The sequence below is a fragment of the Anomaloglossus baeobatrachus genome, chromosome 1 (assembly GCF_048569485.1).
Source record: "Anomaloglossus baeobatrachus isolate aAnoBae1 chromosome 1, aAnoBae1.hap1, whole genome shotgun sequence".
Classification (NCBI taxonomy): Eukaryota; Metazoa; Chordata; class Amphibia; order Anura; family Aromobatidae; genus Anomaloglossus; species Anomaloglossus baeobatrachus.
In genome coordinates this window covers 613,962,791-613,983,472 of record NC_134353.1, presented here as the reverse complement: position 1 = coordinate 613,983,472, position 20,682 = coordinate 613,962,791, and the positions used below count along the sequence as shown (strand labels likewise).

The following is a 20,682-nucleotide window of genomic DNA, read 5'->3' as shown; positions in this document are numbered from 1 at the left end:
AGCGTTATTGGATGTAGTGTGTTAAAAAATGAAAACAAAAGGAAACTCCTGTCCTCCCTCCCACCCAAAAGTGCTCTATTTATGGCCGGCTGCATGTGGGCGATGACCCAAACTGCACAATCAAGGACTTCCAATGGGGTTCAGGTCAAATCCGGGTCCGGAACTGACTTTTATCTTAAGTCCAGCTGAACCCGACCTTCAACGGGTCCACTCATCGCTACCTCTAAGCCAACCTATACTCAGGAAGATGCTTTCCCTGTAGGTAGATATTAGAGTCTGACTATTGCTCACATTAGTAAGGTTTTTTTTCCCAGTTATATATCCATTTTATTATATTACATCTATTTCATTTATTATTAGATTTGCCCTTCCTTATTCTATTCTGCTGATTAAATCTGCCTATCAAATGATGTTAGAAATTTTTATTAACGTATTTGACAACAGGTGCTGGTTATTGTAATATAGTCATCCTTTTGATGAGTGGGACCAATAACATGAAATATAATTGGTAAAATATGGAGCTTATCTGCAAACTTTATTTTCAGTGATATGATGATGTAATGTTTAACAGCATTTTTTTGGCATGCATGACTTGATGGGTTGTTGAATTTTTTTTCCCCCTACAGGACTACAAGATACCTTTGACAGTGAATGGGAAGCTGGGAAAATTACTTATAATAATTACAGGAACGGCTCTGATGACGCAGTGCTAGCATACAAATTGTTAATACAGACCGGCAACACAGATAAACCTATTGATCTTAGTCGGGTAAGACAGTGAATGATGTACAATATTAGCAATTGTTTCACAAAAGATGAAATCCATGAATATCCAAGAGTTGAGTTGGTGCAAATTGATCAACACGTCCCATTCCATGCCCATTTCAGTGGTTTATAGCCACACGACAAGAGCAGGGGTAACGCCTCTTAACCTTATAGTATCTTTGGCTCTTCTTTTGATTAGCCATCTTGGCACATTGTCACACGTAACCACACAAAATTGACATCACACCAGGCCAGACAATCAAAAGAGCCGCTGATGGTGCCAGGTAAGAGGCGGTACTCCTGGTCCCGTGTGGCAGCTACAGACCATTGTCGTGGCTGATGGAACTGGATGTGTGAATCAAAGCGCACCAACTCTATTTTGCAGTCAATGAAAATGAAGACATTTTCTAGTATAATTGTTTTTTACAATTACAATAACTTTTGACACTAGAAGACCACCGTTATGTTTTAGTGGCATCCTTGTCTCATGGGGATGTCAGATTACCCCAATATATCATGGCTACTGAGACATTACTATGTGAAAGGAATACACTACATGTCTTAAGGCTGCTTTACACACAATGACATCGCTAACGAGATTTCGCTGGGGTCACGGAATTCGTGACGCACATCCGGTCTTGTTAGCAACGTCGTTGCGTGTGACACGTACGAGTGACCGCTAACGATCCAAAATACTCACCACATCGTTGATCGTTGACACATCGTTCATTTTCAAAATGTCGTTGATCTTCTGGGACGCAGGTTGTTCGTCGTTCCTGAGGCAGCACACATCACTACGTGTGACACCTTGGGAATGACGAACAACACCGTAACTGCGTCCTCCGGCAACGAGGTGGGAGTGACCTTCATGCGGCTGCTCTCCGCCCCTACGCTTCTATTGGTTGCCTGCTGTGTGACGTCGCTGTGACACCGCACGAACCGCCCCCTTAGAAAAGAGGTAGTTCGCCGGCCACAGCGACATCGTTAGGCAGGTATGTGTGACGCGCACTACCGATTGTGTCCGCCACAGGCAGCGGTTTGCCCGTGACGCACAAACGACGGGCCCGAGTGCGATCGTTAGTGACATCGCTAGCGATGTCGCAGTGTGTAAAGCGCCCTGTAGACAAACACTCAAAAGGGCAATTCCTGGGTTTATATGCTAATGGCTTGTCTTAAGGGTAGAATATAGTAGGGTGAGACGCACAGCCACAACCATATATCCAACCCTGTGCCTGTATAAACAAAGGGGGCTACATCATTCTGCTGATCAGTGGGACTTCCACAACAAATGTTGATAGGTAATCCAAAAGATAAGTTAGTATTGAAAATGGGGTTTTTCCAGTATATTAAGAAAGTCAGTCATAATGAAGAAATTGTATAAAATGAAAAAGGATCTTGTGCTTTCCCATTTAATAGTAGGGTTTTCCATTAAGGAAATTGTATAAAATAAAAAAAGTAAATTTAATCACATGCCGGTTCCTGCAGTACAGTGATCCCCCACCGGTCTCGCAGTTTACAACCTGCAGCAGTGATGTCCTGCCCATATTCATATGACCGCTGCAGCCAGTCACTGGTCTCAGTGGTGAAGTTGGCAGGTAACGTGTAGCCTGTGAGTACAGCCTAGCAATGAATGCCTATATGCGTGTTATAAAGAGGCCATGTTTTTTGAACTGAGGGCGTATTTTATCTTGGGGAACTAATGCTACGATAGACATTTTTGTTTTTAAAACATCTGACAAAGCATTTAGCTTGATTTAGGAGACGAGACTGTTGTAGAAAGTGTGGAGACAGACGACAACAAGTCCTAATTATTTCTGCTACAATAATTACATACATGTTCAATGTGGAATTCGATGCCGAGACCTGAGATGAAATACCTCCTCGCAGTGGTCTTGCAGTTGAGATGTACTTTGCCAGACACATCTTGAAGACATGCTGTTATTCCATCTCCAGACGATTAATTAACTCCAGATACTCCAAATCATTGGGGGCACGAATAAGAGAGTTGTGCTCCTGTCACTGTTTCTCATTTCATTCAGAAGACCTCGGCGTGGAGTTTTGCCAGTATTTTTTTCTTGACTGCTGTAGCCTTCCTTTACAAATAGTGGTGAAATGGATGTGCCTATCCTTCTGCGATTGCCCTTGACTTAGAAGGTCACCATCCTTGGCCCCATGGGAGCTGCCATTGGATCTCAGCAATAAATGAGTTAATATTAAAATAAATGGTCATTTAGTAAATACTCGAGCCACGGAAGAAAAGTCATAAGATCACATATACAGATGTTTTATTTTTTATTGCTCTCCTTCATTTACTGGGTGGCATTTCCTTCAGTGTTAACAGCGGAGGTTAACTGCACCCAGACGCGCGGGGGGATGTTTGCCAGGACTTTTTTTTTGTTCTGCATTGCTTTGTTTCTGCAAAATGTTTCTGGAGCTTGGTCTTCCCTCCCAGAACCACCCTCACCCCCCAGCTGTAGACATTTGTTGAGCACACTGGTCCATCAGGAGGGGCTTGGATTGAAGAATAGAACAGGGTTGCTAGTGTAATTACAAGGGGAAGAGGGAAAGAAAGGAGAAATGTTTTTGTTAGATGGGGAGTCATATTTCTTAGGAATGCAGCAACTGTTTATTCAGTGCCATTCCATTCACTTCAAGGGTAATTAAAAAACTGAGATGTTTATCATTTTTCTTTAAGAAAACAAATCAACCTCATATGGCTATACCCCCATGCTTTCTAGTGTAATCGCTTAGAGGACAAATGTGTCTATATGGATAAATATCTGCAGTGTATATACCATTATGTAACATTAAGCAAAAGGCCTTGTTTCCAGATCTTTGAGGCCTAACTCAAGGATATGGGGTACATTGAGTTCCGACAGTAAAGGACAGCACCAGTCAGATACCGATCCTCCATACTGTTTCCTGTACTGGTGTATAATAAGCATGTCATGTATAAACAGTGAAAAGAACCGGAGATGGAAATAGGTTTATATTTTGCTGTACTTCGTCCTTGTGAAAAACATACTCCATTGGATGCCCTATGTAAGCTACATTTTCATAATAGAAGTCAATCTGAAAAATGGAATCAATGTGCATAGATTTGTGTGGATCCAAGATTACCTTTATGCATCCATACACAGCAGATGTTCCCTTTGTGAAATTCATTTATGGGCTCCACTTACTGGTCCTACAGTAGCCCAACTAATTGTAGGTTTCCATGATCTGTAAACGTAGGCTAGGTACATGGCATAAAATAACAAAAAATGCATTACTTATCCAATAATTCCACTTGCTTCCCGCTGGTCTTTTGTATAAGTGAGAAGTTTAATTTATTTTACACCATGCCTATATTTTTTTCATTCCAAGAAGACCCATTTTTAGTCCTTATAACAATTAATGTAGGCCATGAAACTCAAGAGCTCAGTCACATTAGATAGTGTCTTATAGCAATCTTCCAGATGGCTATTAAGGTCCCATTCACATCAGATAAAAAGTAATCTGAGCGTAGCAATTTCTGTGGGACAAGCCTACCATTTGACATGTATGGGGGCTCCTTACTGTCCCCTGACAAATGATATCACGGAAGAGAAGAACTGAGCAGTTGACATTTCAGAGGCCGAGCTAGTTTTTAGGGAAGATAAATTGTTCCAAAGGTATCTGGCAGTGGATTTCTCTTTTCGCCCTGTGGAAAACTCACTAACGCTTGGCTGATCTGTGCAATCATGTGTATGGGGGAGCCAGGAGAAAGAAATGACAGAGAGACGGAAAAGATTAAACTGTCTGCCAAGATAACTGTCAAATAAACGTTCAGCCAATAGCTACTTATTATGACCAGCTTTAGGGTGATATTAGCCCCGCTTACTTACTGGGTTACACATTGGTGTGTTTGTTCCTACCAATAGAAAAGAGACTGTGCAATAGGATTAACTGTGAGATGATCTGGGTGACAATAAGGGAATTCGCTCACCTGGAAGGGTTGTATTAGATACAACCATAGAAGACATAAATGGCTGCTGCAGACCTTAGAAATGCAGATAGCTGGAAACCCCTTCATCAGGCTATTTACTATAACACCAATGGTGGAGATCCTGATGAAGGAGTTTACTCTCCGAAACGCGTTGAATAAAATCACCTTTAGGACTTGCCTTCCATTCATTCTTTGGCAACGCGGACTTTAACCCCTATCATCCACTCTTCCTACCAATACACAGTTATAACATGGAAAAATAAAATGATCAATTTTACTTATATTGGCACATTATAAAGAAGTTATTTTATGGTGATGCATTTCCAACATCTAATCCATAAAGATTGTAATTTTGCATATGAATTGTGAGCTAAATCTAATGGGCTTATGTTACAACTTTCCACATATGTCTGTTCAACAGTTGACTAAACAGCGCCTTGTGGATGCAGATGGGATCATTCATCCAAATGCCTTCTACATCTATTTAACGGCCTGGGTGAGTAATGACCCTGTAGCCTACGCTGCCTCTCAGGCCAATATCCGCCCGCACCCTCCAGAGTGGGTCCACGACAAAGCAGACTACATGCCTGAAACCAGGACAAGTAAGTAGGACTTTGCCTGAAGCCTTAAACTGTTTATGAACAGCTTCCTCCATCCTGGCTCTGTTTTTTGGATGATATTGTGCAGATCTACCACACTTTCAGAGACTGCTCTGTTTTCATTTGACAACCATTTTAGCGTTACATTTTCTGTTGAAGAAAAAAAAAAAAAAAAAGAATTGTGTCTTTTCCATTCAGCCAGAATTACTGTGCTCTCAAACTTAATTGTTAAGCGATTATAAAGCGAATATTTCATCAGATTTTTTACTATATTGTGGAAAAATGATCCTAATCCCACAACATAATAGTAGTTGGTATTGTGTTTGCTTCTTTTCTTGCATGTTTTAGAAAAGGACGAGATTTACATATTCTAAGAAAAAATGTCATTGGCTAAAAAGTCTAGAAAAAATCGCTTTACTGTATCTGAACCCTAGAGCCTTGTGGCAGCCAGCCAAACCTTGTCTTAATGAAAATTTATAGTTGAGATTATAATAGGGCAAATCATGTTTAGCAAGTCAACTGAATGACCCTGCAGGGTCTGGAACACACAACGACAGTAACCGAACGCTAGCAGTATGACTGACTGGAATTTATATATCTAGCTTTTTCTCTCCCTTATTGTGGTAGATCTAGGGTTACCGTTACATGATAAAAGAAGCATGGAAAATCAAGGTTCCCAGACTATTAAATGATCATATGTTCTAAATTTCTTAAAACAAAGACCTTTTCATCTTCGTAGATGTTTCTCTGGCTCAGTCATTATCGGCAGCCCTACTAGTCCTTCTGTGTTTGTCTTCTTTTACCGAAGCCATACAATACGCTTCTTTTCATGTTCTAGCTTGTGTTTACCGGTATTGAACCCCATGTTTGTTTGCTTTTCAGTCCACGCCGCTGAGCCAATAGAGTATGCCCAGTTTCCTTTCTACCTCAACGGTCTACGAGAAACTTCAGATTTTGTGGAAGCTATAGAGAAAGTTAGAGCCATTTGCAACAATTATACCAGCCTGGGAGTATCAAGTTATCCAAATGGCTACCCGTTCCTCTTCTGGGAGCAATATATTGGGCTCCGCCACTGGCTGCTCTTGTCCATCAGCGTGGTCCTGGCCTGCACATTCCTGGTGTGTGCCCTCTTTCTTCTGAACCCCTGGACTGCTGGAATCATTGTAAGTTAATAAGGTTCTTTGTTGCAGTGAAATTCCTTTCGGCATAGCTCTTGCTACAGCCAGTAAGGTTTGTTTATGTCTGGATCTCTGGTGGAATAAAGTATGTTACATCATTCATGATATGTTTATTCGACTTCGAAGGGGAAAGAAAGGGAGGGTTCACAGCTACAGAGTAAACCTGAAAAACTTAATCCACATATTCCCTAAAGTGCAAGCACATTTTTTAATTGATATACAATGGAGATTTACTTAAGCGTTTTAGTTATCAGAGATGCAGCGTGAATATGGCCAACAGTTATTTTAGTTAGTCTCCTACTGGGATATTTTGTAAAGGGAGGAATAGTACACTTCTATTCTGATACTTAACATTAGTAGATCTCCCAAATTTTGGGAGGAAATTGTCACGTGCTGCATCAATCTTAACCAAATGGTAAGTCATTATCTTATGCATGTGAATGAGATTTCTTCAAAGTGCAAATGGTGGGATAATCTGCCTCTTTGCAAAATAAAAATAAATGAAAAAGCTGTGAAAATAAATATGCTACTTATTTACACAAATTCCACTACGGAGAGACTAGAATAAAGGCCGCTTTACATGCAACGACATTGCTAACAAGATATCGTTGGGGTCATGGAATTCATGATGTACATCCGGCCTCGTTAGCAACGTCGTTGCATGTGACACCTTCGAGCGACCTCTAACGATCAAAAATACTCACCTAATCGTTGATCGTTGACACGTAGTTAATTTTCAAAATATCATTGCTGGTGCAGGACGCAGGTTGTTCGTCGTTCCTTAGGCAGCAGACATCGCTACATGTGACACCCCAGGAACGACGAACAACAGCGTTCCTGTGTCCTCCGGTATCGAGGTGGGCGTGTCGTTAATGGTCTGCTGGTCTCCACCCCTCCGCTTCTATTGGCGGGCCGCTGTGTGACGTCGCTGTGACTGCACACAAACTTCCCCCTTAAAAAAGAGGTTGTTCGCCGCCCACAGCGACGTCGCTAGGAAGGTAAGTCCGTTTGACGCGTCCTAGTGATATTGTTCGCCACGGGCAGCGATTTGTCCGTGACACACAAACGACGGGGGCGGGTGCGTGTAAAGCTGCCTTTAGTCTCATTGAATTACAATTCTCTTGCAAATCATCAATTCCAAGGCAGAAATATACTTTGTCATATATCTTGATGTGTGAACATACCCTAAAGCTGACCATACACAGTTGTGAGGCATTTAGCTATCTCTCCCAACCTCCACACTCCCTATGTACGTTAGCTGTTGGTTTTGCAACCATTAATGTGTTTTTTATGGTTTGACAGAAAAAAGCCGCTGCCAGATTCCTGGCAGGGGCTTTATCTTCCCTGAAAATAAGAGAATCGGACCATGGAATTCTAATTTCCCAATCCTTTTACCCCAACATAATTTTTCAGGGGAGACCCCCTCATCCACATCAAATTCCAGCCAACTTTCTCTAGGATATATGGGGTCTTCACCAACTTGTCAGTGTGAGCTTTGAACCTAGCGTGACAAATTGCTCCAGTAATACTGAAAAAACATAAAGATTTATCCTGAGCTGTATTTTTATGGAGCCTGATTTTCTTTGAAATACATACATTTTGGGTTTAAGATACTTACTTTTAATATAACAGCACAAGTTCTCAGATTAGCATTGAACACTGACTCCTAAGTTCAGCAGCGACATTTGCTTCACTGCCTGCTTTGTCTACACCAATCTTTCCTAGTTCCGTAAAAGCCATGAGGCCTCTTGTAATCTGACACCCATTAGCTTTCTGTCATTTCTTTTTTTTTAAGTTAGCCAAGGATTTAGCGTTAAATATCGTGGAAAATACTTGTTGTCATATTCCTAAATCCAGCATTTTTTTGTAACCCCAAATGTCTTTCTATACTTTATTTGATGCAGGGGCAAACAAGGTCATATGTTATATTTACAGTCCCTCTTGTGGATAGATGCTGAACTGTAAGCAGATGACCTATGACGTGCTGGAGAAAACCAGCAAAGCATTACTTCATGTCAGGAGGATATTTCCGACATACATCTTAGTAGATGTGTATATAGTAATTCTTTCAGTGTGTCCATGTAGAGAACATTTTGGCCTCCATTCATCATTTGCGAGAGGCAGGGGGGGTTCAGATCACTTTTCCTTTTTGTCCTGCGGTTTTCGTTGTTGTTTTTTTTGCACAAAATTCTTCAAAATTGTACATGTGGTTCATGAATTTTGTAAACTAATAAAATAGACTTTCATTTTGTTTTTACCTTTTTTTTTTTTTGCAATTTTTGGAAAAAAATATTTGTATACATAAAATCACTCCCAAGTGGAGGGCTGAAACACATTTGCAATACATTTTTCAACTTTTAGAAAAGTCGCAAAAAATGAATTAGACGAAAACCTATGGAAACCCACCAAAACCCTGCCCACAGTGGCAAATATAGGAAAGGAACAGGCAAATACATATAAAATAAATTTTTCAAAAGGCGCAAATTAAAGAAGAATGCCAAAAAAAAACAAGTATACAAACAAAAAAAGCACAGATGCAATAATGGACTGGACCCTTTGATTTTACGCAATGTATGTTCAGTATATTTGTCATATTTTGACTGATTTTATGGGGTTTGTTTTTGTAGGTAATGGTTTTGGCCCTTATGACGGTGGAACTGTTTGGGATGATGGGCCTGATTGGGATTAAGCTGAGTGCTGTGCCTGTGGTGATCCTGATAGCCTCTGTGGGCATCGGGGTAGAGTTTACTGTGCACGTGGCATTGGTAAGTTTAGATCTATAGTGTACCTAGTTTATCATTTCTGAATACATATGTCATTACAACGGTTCTCATAATTCATTTTATTGAAATTATCTTTATTCTTATCTGCACTGTTTTGTCTGTGCCCATAGTCTGCTCTTCTGAAGATCGTTGATTAATACACAGAAAACATACTTTATGTTATAATTGCTTCACTAACTAATACAAATTCTGAAAAATATATAAATATGGGTGATAACCTGTTGGTTTTTAGCTGAACTTTTTAGATTTTTGTACATGTGGTTTTCTTTAAAACAACCCAAGTGTACTGTTTGCTTCAATTTTAAGGATCTTAACTTAAGGGCTTGTTCAGACATGTATTAAATATCCATGTGCTGTCCATACGGAAAACTGATAGCATACATACAACACAAGGACTAGTGCAAGTTAAGGGGTAGTTCACATGAGTGATTTTACATATCAACAAATGGTCTGTATGTAAAATAAAAATCATATCATGCACTACTACTTATTCTGGATCAGACTCGCCCATTGTAAGTTAAAGGAAATCTCTCAGCAGGTTTTTGCTACCTCATCTGAGAGCAGCATGATGTAGGCGAAGAGTTTGAATCCAACTATGTATCACTTAGATTACCGAGTGCAGCCATTCTGACAATCAGAATTTTTAGATGTAGCCATCTAGGAGAGCTGAATGAGCTTCCCTGCCCGCACCAGGCTATCTATAAACACTGCATATAGACTGTGAGGTGTCAATCACAGGAGGGAATGTGCTGGACTGCCCTGCATGTGACTTTGTTGTCCAAGCATTGATAAGGGTCATGCTGCTTAAACATACCAAATAGCAAATCAAACTATGACAAGACAGGCATCCCTGAATTTTATGTTTTAAGCCTTGCAGAATTCTGTTTTCAGCTTGCATAGCAAAAAGCTGCTGACACCTTTAATGGGTGCGCAAAACAGTAGTCAGACACAGGGTACCATCCATATGTCATGTTTTTCACTGCTATATTGCATTTATAAAGATAGGAACTGTATATGACTTTTAATTTTTAAGATTTTGTTCATGTAAGAAAGGCTGTCATACAGCTATACAAAATTAATTGCATACAGATTTCATACGGTTGGCATACTGATGAAAAATTATGATTGCTCATGTGAACCCAGCCTGCCAGAAGATGAAAAATAGCCTGCATATTGACTTGCCACAAGGCTTCATAATTATAAAGTCCACCATGTAATTAAAATTTGTCAACTTGGCCAAATATGTTTTATTTGATTAATATATTTTAGACCCGATTAATATGTTACTTTTCCTTTTATTAAAAGGAAATTTTCACATTTAAACAAGTATGAACAGATTGATGAATAATTTTATGCAAAAATATTTCATTAAACTTGCTTGGGAGTCCAGTGGGCAGACCTAATAATTTTATGCAAAAATATGTCATATAACTTGCTTGAGAATCCAGTGGGCAGACTTAATAATTTCATAAAAAAGTATTTCATGTAACTTTTGCTTGGGAGTCCAGTGGGCAGACCTAATAATTTTATGCAAAAATATTTCATATAACTTGCTTGGGAGTCCAGTGGGCAGACCTAATAATTTTATGCAAAAATATTTCATATAACTTGCTTGAGAATCCAGTGGGCAGACCTAATAATTTCATACAAAAATATTTCATGTAACTTGCTTGGGAGTCCAGTGGGCAGACCTAATAATTTTATGCAAAAATATTTCATATAACTTGCTTGAGAGTCCAGTGGGCAGCCCTAACCAGTGGTTGAGAGTTTCCTCTGTACAACTGCTTACATAGATAGCAGTCAGTCACTGAGTAGGACCTCCCACTGGACGCCTAAGTATTGACAGAGGAGGGATAGAAGTGAATAAAATACAAATTTCATGGGTTTTCCTTCCAACTACATATGTGATCAGCCCTTCCTTACTATACCAATCTGCCCATAGATACAACGTGCCAAGTTCACTCTTCAACTTACTAATGGGATTTTATCTTCATCCATAGGCTTTCCTCACAGCTATTGGAGACAAGAACCGTAGGGCAGTCCTGGCTTTGGAACATATGTTTGCTCCAGTACTTGACGGAGCCGTGTCTACCCTACTGGGAGTACTTATGTTAGCTGGGTCAGAATTTGACTTCATTGTCAGGTAATGTGGAATTTTCAATTGTTTCTTCTTTCAACTAATTCAACACATTTAATAATATACATCTCATATATTTCGTGCTTTTTTCCATCCATCATCTAACAATGAACGGCTTTTTAATTCTCACACCTAATCTTTATTCTCTAGTTTCAGGTACATATTATATCTTTTAGAACAAATGCTCTTCTGGTTGAGCAGATGAATTATCATTCACATTTGATAGATGGCATTAAGAGCTAGGGGGTTTCTGTAGGAAATTAAAAGGGAGGCTGTTTTCTTGTGGATTTAATTAAGAATGTAAGTTTGTCAGCTCTGGGAGGTTTTCTTTGAAGGGAATTTGATAAGGGCAGTGAAATAGATCCCTCTCTATTACAAACAACCTGTGGAGCTCTGTAAAATGACTAATCTTAGATGTAACACTGCTTCATTGTGGTGAAATGCTATTGCAAAAGAAGCCTGGGAGCAAGAACAAAGCCTGATGGAGGATGGGCTTATGAAATTCCTTCTATTTAAAATAGATACTCATATCCATGTAAATGTGACCGCCATATTTTACTTTGCACTGGGCAAAATTTGCGCGAGAGGAGGTTGTTACATGGTTTGGAAAATTACTTTTTCTTGTGTGTTGTTGAGCAAAATCATTCAGGTGGACTTGACTACCTTTGTCTGAATTTAGGTTGTGCATCTGTAGTAGAAATAGACTGAGAATATATGGTTTATTGCTTTTAGCATGTTTATATTTGTGTATATGCAAAATGTAGAGAGAGATACAAATCTCACAGCTGAACGGGTAATTTAACTCTTCAGGGGTACATTGTTTGGGCACCACCCTCAGAGTTAAGGCCCCGTCACACGCCACGATATATCTAACAATATGTCGTCGGGGTCACGGAATTCGTGACGCACATCCGGCATCGTTAGCGTGTGACAGCTCCGAACGACTGTTAACGAGCGAAAATACTCACCTTATCGTTGCTCGTTGACACATCACTCATTTTCATAATGTCGTTCCTCCTTCTGTGCGCCGGTTGTTCGTCGTTCCCGAGGCAGCACACATCGCTACGTGTGACACCCCGGGAACGACGAACAACCGGCAACAATGAAGCGACAGTTCAATGCCAGAAAATCTTGCCCTGCATTCTGCCCAGTGTTAAGTCAATGAGGCAGAGCAGATCTGCAAGTTTTTTCTAATGCCAATTCCTCATGAGAAAACAATTGGTGCATGTGTGATTGGCAGCGTATTTTGGATCATGCCCAAACAGCAAGTCTATGGGTGGGTGTGAAACATTGGACTGCACTGATGTCATCCGAGTGCAGGTCCATATATGCAGAGAGGCAATGGAGAAGATGGAGAAATTAAACCCTCCATCTTCTCCTCACCTGTGCTCCGACTCTCGCATGTGACACTGCACTCACGTTCACAGCAGAGTGTAAGCTGAGTGTCATGAGCATATCACATCCAATACTCTCACACAGCATCGGACTGGCTACCGGAGGAATCTCTAGTAATGCCAGGCCTGGATTCGGGTATCTGCATTGCACTTCGGAGCTCTCACCTGAGCTCCGAGTGCAGCCTAGACTGAGCCGCGAGCGCTAACCTGAACTCCGGAGAGCACCGGAAATCACCCTGGCCTGTCTGCAGCTGTCATGAACTGAACCGCAGTCGCCGGGGAATCAATCACTCGGCGCTCGTGGTACAGTCTAGGCTGCACTCGGAGCTCAGGTGAGAGCTCCGGAGTGCAATGCAGATACCCGAATCCAGGCCTGGCATTACTGGAGATTCCTCCGGTAGCCAGTCCGACGCTGCTCTCACATCATCTGCTGTACAGTAGTGTGACCCCGGCCTATCAGTGGAATCTGACTCCCACCAATCAGCTGACTGAGGAGTGTCATGTAGCACAGTGCACCCGTCAGTGTTAAGCAGGCGCAGCTATGAACATTTTGTAGTGGCGATGCTGGGTACTGTAGCTCAGTTCCTATAAAGTCTGATATCCACCAATCTGAATTCTCTTTTAATATACCTGCTAATAGTTTATATGCAGTCCTATGAAAAATAAAATAAACCTACATTGTGCCAATGATAAACTTGAGATACCTGTCACTAAAAGTATTATTACGGATTTATTCACAGACATGCATGCTCCGTACACCCAAGTGCAAATGTTTATTTCAATTGGAAAAGGTGAATTAGTGATTGGTAGATGCCTTTGGTCTTGGCTTGTCTTTCTTGAGCATAATCTATTGGGTATGTTGAGATTTAGCACCTGCCATTGGTGATTCAGGAGGACTTTATAGACAAGATCATCAGCCAATTTTGTCAAAATCGGAATCAGTTTCATTGGCAAGCCCCCCTACATATGCAGTCTGTTGGCTCACTTAAGCCCCTCCATACACATTAGATGGCTGTCAGTCGAAAAATGGTTTGTCCGATCGTTCGATTGGCAGCCGTCTTGGCCTTCTTTCCCATACACAGAAGCGCTCACTTGGCAAAGCACTGTGTTCTTTATGAGAGAGTTGCTGACAGATATGTGTAGGGAGGCTTATTTCCGGGAGGGGAAATTGGACTTTAACTTCTTCAATACTTTAGTCTAATGTGTATGGGGGCCTTTAGAAAACAGCAATCTATTCTCCAAGACGGACTCATGAATATGCTACCTTTCACAGATGGTTACTCGATATGGTATTTGGAGTTCTCTGCGCTTGGGAGCCATCATGTTTACCCACTTCCCAAACACATATGTTTGAGCTAAATAGAAATCTGGTTCTTTTCTGGTTTGGATATAAAGAGATCAGATGTTATTCCATTGTTCCAGGGGATTACCAATGTTCCAAAAGTTCTGGAAAGACAGAGAGATTAACTCAACGATGCGCTCCACTAAAATGGAGTAAATTAACAGACATTGTATATGCAAAGCCGACTGAAATATAATCTCCGTGTTTATTCTAGAGCTAGATGGATGACATGCAAATGTTTCTGGGGCCTATTGTTGATACAAATCCCAGTCTAAAGTTTTGCTTGGTTTACATTAGAAGAGGACATTGGCTTGTTCATTGTATTAATGCAGTTAAGATTTTCCAAGATGTTTACAGAACCAGGTTATTTGTATGTTGTGATTTTGTTCGGAAAAAAGATACAAGGAAAACAAGAGCTGTGTCCTCGGCCAAGCCTTTGTTAACCTCTTCTGTGAAGACTTCCACAACCTAAATGATTTGATGTGAAGGGGAAAATATCCAGCTGCCAGACACATCTTTGCTTTAGTAAATAATCCTTCATTTTATTAACTTTTATGAACTTTTCTGGAAAGAAATAAACATCGCTCGGCGACAACTTTTATGGAAGGAGCTAGAAGCGTATTTCTGAATAATCCCTGACCATAAGCCTTAGTGGTGGGAAACAGCATCCACTTGTGCACTTCCCTCCTCTTCCCCATTACTTTAGCCTTTATGTCTGAATTGGCTGACTCAAAACAAGAGCATTCAGAGATGCTAAATTGATCAACAAAAGATTAGCCTGCAATGCAGCTCAGCCATTGTGGAGCCTTTTACTGGGTACAATGCTCAGGCATACCATAGAATGGAAAGCATTTTCTTTTACAAAAAGCTTGTTCCTCTACTCAAAACGGTTTGCAATTTAAGCTATGTGGTAAAACTGAAACACATTGAATTCCAGGAGGAATATAGTTGTTAGAGCGCAGGAAAAGAGAAAAAAAAAGTACTTTACCTGAACAACTAGTGACTTAATTGGAGATTGCTTTAGTAAGTTTCAGAAACTGTGGATTAGCATTTGGGAGAAGTGGCTCTTTTCCCCTTGTAGAGGGTTTCTTCTTTTTTTTTTTTTATATATTCTTTCTTTCCATCCATTTTGTTACCATTTTCTGAATTCTGGTTAATGGGGAGAACAGTGGAGCGTGGTATTGTGTTCTATTCTTTTCACATTCCATATTTCGGAGTCTTGTGTTACACTTTCATGAATAGAAACAATTTATCAAGCCTTCTGTTGTCGTAACAATCTAACCATTTTCTTTTCTGCTAACTAAGAGCGAACTGTGGGATTTAACCTCCAAGGTAAAATCAGTGTTTTTAATGCTTGCTGTTGTTGTTGATGTGGCCGTTTACGTATTTTTTGGTTCATAGTATTGCATGTTCTGCTTCAGAGCTATTAAACAGCGCCTTTATCTGGTTATATACAGCAAACTTTCAATTGCTGCTTTCTCTTTGCAGGTACTTTTTTGCTGTGTTGGCAATATTAACACTACTTGGAGTACTAAATGGATTGGTGCTTCTTCCGGTACTATTGTCATTCTTCGGACCTTATCCTGAGGTGGGCGTCTTATTCTTTTATTTACTCTTTTAGCACCTTTTGGTAAAATACATATATGCTTTTAATAACAATATCACATATAGTCCAACCGGCAATAAAAATATATTTTTCCAGGTGTCCCCAGCCGATGGTGGAGACCGGTTACCCACGCCATCATTAGGCCTACCACCAAGCTTTGTGAGGTTTCCGGTATTACAGCAACAAACGCATACTGGTTCTGACTCCTCAGACTCTGAATCAAGCTCACAAACGACAGTGTCTGGCTTCAGCGAGGAATTTCACCAGTATGAAGCCCAAAGAGTTGGAGCGCCCCCACATCAAGTTATTGTTGAGGCCACAAGAAATCCAGTCTTCCCCAGGTGTTCTGTAAGTATTTTTCTCTTTTATTTATATTTGTTTTCTTTTAAACCTTAAAAATAGACAAAACTTATTTTTTTGTTCCTATAATAAACCAAACCGACTATTTTTGGATTGTTTTTTGACAAAATCTACTGAAAGTTGATTTCCAGTCCAGGTCTAAAAATGTTATTTAGGCCACGACCTTCTAGAGTTACTGCCATGCCCGGTTTCATTGCTGCATTAGAAGTTGATTTTAATAGTTCCCTATTTATTAATTACATTATTGAATAAAAATAACTAAGATTAAAAAAGTGAAGGGTTTCCTGGAAAATATTTTAAGACATTGGAAGAGATTTATCAGAAAGGGGACTTGTGAAGTCAGTTTTGCTTGTAGCTGCTTTGCCTTTATTTGCGCCATATTTTTCAGTGTTGCATGGTGTCCAATTTTTACTCAACCGCCTATGATAGAATGAAAATTGTGTCATTTTATGCAACTTTAACAAGTAAAAAATCCTAAAAATCCTCTATATGCATAGCTAATTGTGCACATTTACCCTCCTAAATTTCAAAAGAGCTAAAAGCAAAATAAAAACCGCAGAAAGTGAAACATTTTTGTGCATAAACAAGGTGCAACAAAATTGCAGCTGTTTGTGTCTGGAAAACTGGCTTCATAAAAGGGCTTGATAAATCTCACTATAGTATTAAAACCATGTAATGTTTAGTTTGTATATTAGATACTATTGTTAGTTTATTGTAATTTTAACACAATTTCCATTTTTATTTTTCCAGGTTGTAATGCCAGAGGCCACAAATAACCAGAGGACACAGTCCGAACAAAATCAAAGGCCCCAACAAGAATGGCGCCCTAACAGGAATCAGAGATGGGAGTCAAGGGAACAGTCACGGCCACCTCCTTATCGGCCTCGCAGGGATGCTTTTGAATCTTCTACTGAGAACCATGCTGGTACAAGTACAAGAGATCGCTCAGGACACAGACCACACTTACAAAGCAATAGGAGAACTGCTTTTGCTCCAGGAGGTACCTCAGTACCTGCATACTGCCAGCCTATTACTACTGTGACTGCTTCAGCTTCAGTTACTGTTGCTGTTCACCCTTCAGTGTGTAGCCACAATAATCGTGCTAGTTACCCATTTTATGGTGGGTATCACGAAGATGACCATGGACCTTATGAGGATCCTCATGTGCCTGTCAATGTGCGCTATGAGAGAAGGGACTCTAAAGTAGAAGTGATAGAGCTGCAAGATGTTGAATGTGAAGAAAGGACACGAGGAAATCTCTCAAAATAAGGTACAGTATTTGACATTAACAATTAGCATTAAAGCAGCGGTACAGCTTTTTTTTCTTCATGGTGTCACTAGTCCACCACAAAGTCTCTATTTGAAAATTCAGGATATATTTCTCTTCAGCTAAGTAATTTGATCATATGGTGACCCCCCTGTCATGACTTCATATTCTTTGAAGGAAGAGCAATTCAGTTTTCTGCTTGCATGATGAAATTGCATGGACTATACCATTGAAGTTCCCTGCAGGGGTAAAACTGAACCTTCTATCAAAGATAATAATAAATACTGCACAGCTCTGTCACACAATTATAATGTAGGAGATGAGAGTTAAGCTTCCTTGACTATATAGTTTTAATATATTAACATATTTAACAGATGGTACTGGGTCTTGCTAAACTTTGATGCTGTACAGCTGCATCTTGGGGTTTATAGCAGATCATAGAGGAAAAACATTCAGGACGAAGCCTAGGAATCAAGACGGAAGAAGAAAATGAACTGTATGGATGTATACTGTACATGTATGCACTAGCTATATAAGAAAATAAATGGGGACCCCCTGTTGTCATTATATATATATATATATATATATATACAGTATATACATATATATATACACACACACACATATATATATATATACATATATATATATAGTACAGACCAAAGGTTTGGACACACCTTCTCATTCAAAGAGTTTTCTTTATTTTCAAGACTCTGAAAATTGTAGATTCACAATGAAGGCATCAAAACTATGAATTAAAACGTGGAATGAAATACTTAAAAAAGTGTGAAACAACTGAAAATATGTCTTATATTCTAGGTTCTCCAAAGTAGCCACCTTTTGCTTTCATTACTACTTTGCACACTCTTGGCATCCTCTTGAAGAGCTTCAAGAGGTAGTCACCGGAAATGGTTTTCCAACAGTCTTGAAGGAGTTCCCAGAGATGCTTAGCACTTGTTGCTCCTTTTGCCTTCACTCTGCGGTCCAGCTCACCCCAAACCATCTCTATTGGGTTCAGGTCTGGTGACTGTGGCGACCAGGTCATCTGGCGTAGCACCCCATCACTCTCCTTCTTAGTCAAATAGCCCTTACACAGCCTGGAGGTGGGTTTAGGGTCATTGTCCTATTGAAAAATAAATGATGGTCCAACTAAATGCAAACCGGATGGAATAGCATGCCGCTGAAAGATGCTGTGGTAGGCATGCTGGTTCTGTATGCCTTCAATTATGAATAAATCCCCAACATTGTCACCAGCTAAGCACCCCTACACCATCACACCTCCTCGTCTATGCTTCACGGTGGGAACCAGGCATGTAGAGTCCATCCGTTCACCTTTTCTACAAAGACACGGTAGTTGGATCCAAAGATCTCAAATTTGGACTCATCAGACCAAAGCACAGATTTCCACTGGTCTAATGTCCATTCCTTGTGTTCTTTAGCCCAAACCAGTCTCTTCTGCTTGTTGCCTGTCCTTAGCAGTGGTTTCCTAACAGCTATTTTACCATGAAGGCCTGCTGCACAAAGTCTCCTCTTAACAGTTGTTCTAGAGGTGAGAAGGTGTGTCAAAACGTTTGGTCTGTACTGTATGTATATATATATATATATATATATGTGTGTGTATGTGTAATAACATAGAAACAGCACAACAGTGTTGTAAGTAAAGATATTGCAGCATTAGTATTTCATGTGGCGCACACGTATTTACTATAACAGACACAGGTCATCTTGGCAGTTCTAATGACGTAGTTAATTATTTTCTCATTTCCCTTTTATTTTTTTTTCAGAGTCAACACATTCTGAATTTTTGATGGCCAAAGACGGGACAGAATTTCCAGACTGGTTAATGAAAGCTGCTGGAGTTTTTTTTTATAATGGACATGCTGCACCAAGACAAACAGTTCATTATTACTGTAATCTATTGTATAAATGTGTTAAATATTGGTATAAATATTTAAAAGGTGTATACATATGTAATATACAAGAGAACTATGTAAAGTTAGTGTAACTGCGGAGTTCCTTGACTCCTTTTAACAGATGGGGCGGAAGCTTGTTTGCCCTCTCTACTTAATGTACAGAATTTGTGCCACACTTTAATCTAGATATAAGATCCAGTGTATTTTTCTGCTGCTTAAATATTGTATAATGTACTTGTATAATTTCTATGCAAATATTGCTTACGTGATAGGCGTTATTTTGTGTGTGTAAAGGTTTCCTGTCTTGATGTTTAATGTTCATATCACAACCCTGTGGTAGTATGTTACTGATAATTTTCAAACACGCTATGCGTGAGTATCTCTTTTCTTTCAATGGGCAGATATGAAGAATTTGTCTACGCCAATGTCGTTTTGCCTGTCCTCGTGTCTGGATGTGTGCACCTGTCTCATGTGATACTGTAGAGTCTGTTCCACTGTGTTCTGTATTCTTGGTGTGCTTATGTAAACCTGCAATGTTGGGAGTCTTCTCCCATCCGTCTTCAGCACTTACTTGCAGGAGAAATGCATTCTCATTAGCAAACGTTATTTGCAGACTTTACAAAAATCAGTCTTTTATTTATACCCTTTATGTGTAGTTTTGCTGAATGGTGACTGATTTGGTGCCATTCCAGCTTAGGGGCTACTTGGCCATTATGGGGGTTGTCATTCACCACTGGCTAAGTGCTATTTTTTTTTTTTTGTAATGAAAAGCACTTCTAGCGATAAAGGGGATGGAACTACAATTGAATGATACATTTTTATATGGCTTACATTAATTTCTCTTTATGTTGGTGCTACTATTCCTTTTTGCCTCTGAAAATGTAAATGGTTTCCCTATCTACCTCCCTTCCTCTTTTACATACATAGATATGTTGTTTGCTCAGAGTTTAAATTTATGCTATTAATTTAATTCAGATGATGACTTTTATGTTCTTTATTTTGTACATTGATATACTGTATACATTCTTCATGTGCCATTGTGGATTGCAGTGTAGATCGCATTGCATGCTGCTCTGCCATATAAGAAGATTCATTGAAATATTTTAACCTCTTTAAGGCACTTGTTAAAATCTTCAAAACAAATCTAGCAAGGAATATGTAGCTGCCTTTCCTTATTATAAGCTATTGTTACATAAGCACACTGAGACCACTACAAATGTCTCCGTGTCCAGATCACTGCCATTATTATAGTGAGCGATAAAAAACAACAGACCCTGTTTGCTAGCAGTGTTAGAGCCGCATACACATTATGACTACACTTTAAAGCTAAACCCTCATGGCACAACCTGAAAAACTACCTTCATTTCATAA

At 39.8% G+C, this 20,682-nt stretch overlaps 1 protein-coding gene across 4 annotated transcripts in view; it reads left to right on the top strand.

The window, feature by feature from the left end:
• Nucleotides 1-20,385, top strand: part of PTCH1 (patched 1) — a 133,011-nt gene extending 112,626 nt beyond the window's left edge. For 3 of the 4 annotated variants that reach the window (XM_075318686.1, XM_075318677.1, XM_075318668.1), the window contains 9 exons: nucleotides 627-769; nucleotides 5,154-5,334; nucleotides 6,214-6,494; nucleotides 9,137-9,274; nucleotides 11,293-11,435; nucleotides 15,654-15,753; nucleotides 15,868-16,119; nucleotides 16,882-17,401; nucleotides 19,183-20,385. In XM_075318686.1, coding sequence (XP_075174801.1) covers nucleotides 627-769; nucleotides 5,154-5,334; nucleotides 6,214-6,494; nucleotides 9,137-9,274; nucleotides 11,293-11,435; nucleotides 15,654-15,753; nucleotides 15,868-16,119; nucleotides 16,882-17,400 — 1,757 coding nt within the window. In that variant the 3' untranslated portion in view covers nucleotide 17,401; nucleotides 19,183-20,385. Of the gene's footprint in view, nucleotides 1-626; nucleotides 770-5,153; nucleotides 5,335-6,213; nucleotides 6,495-9,136; nucleotides 9,275-11,292; nucleotides 11,436-15,470; nucleotides 15,498-15,653; nucleotides 15,754-15,867; nucleotides 16,120-16,881; nucleotides 17,402-19,182 lie in introns of those variants that run through there. The other variant, XM_075318694.1, reaches the window with a different exon arrangement.
• Nucleotides 20,386-20,682: the final 297 nt, after the last annotated feature.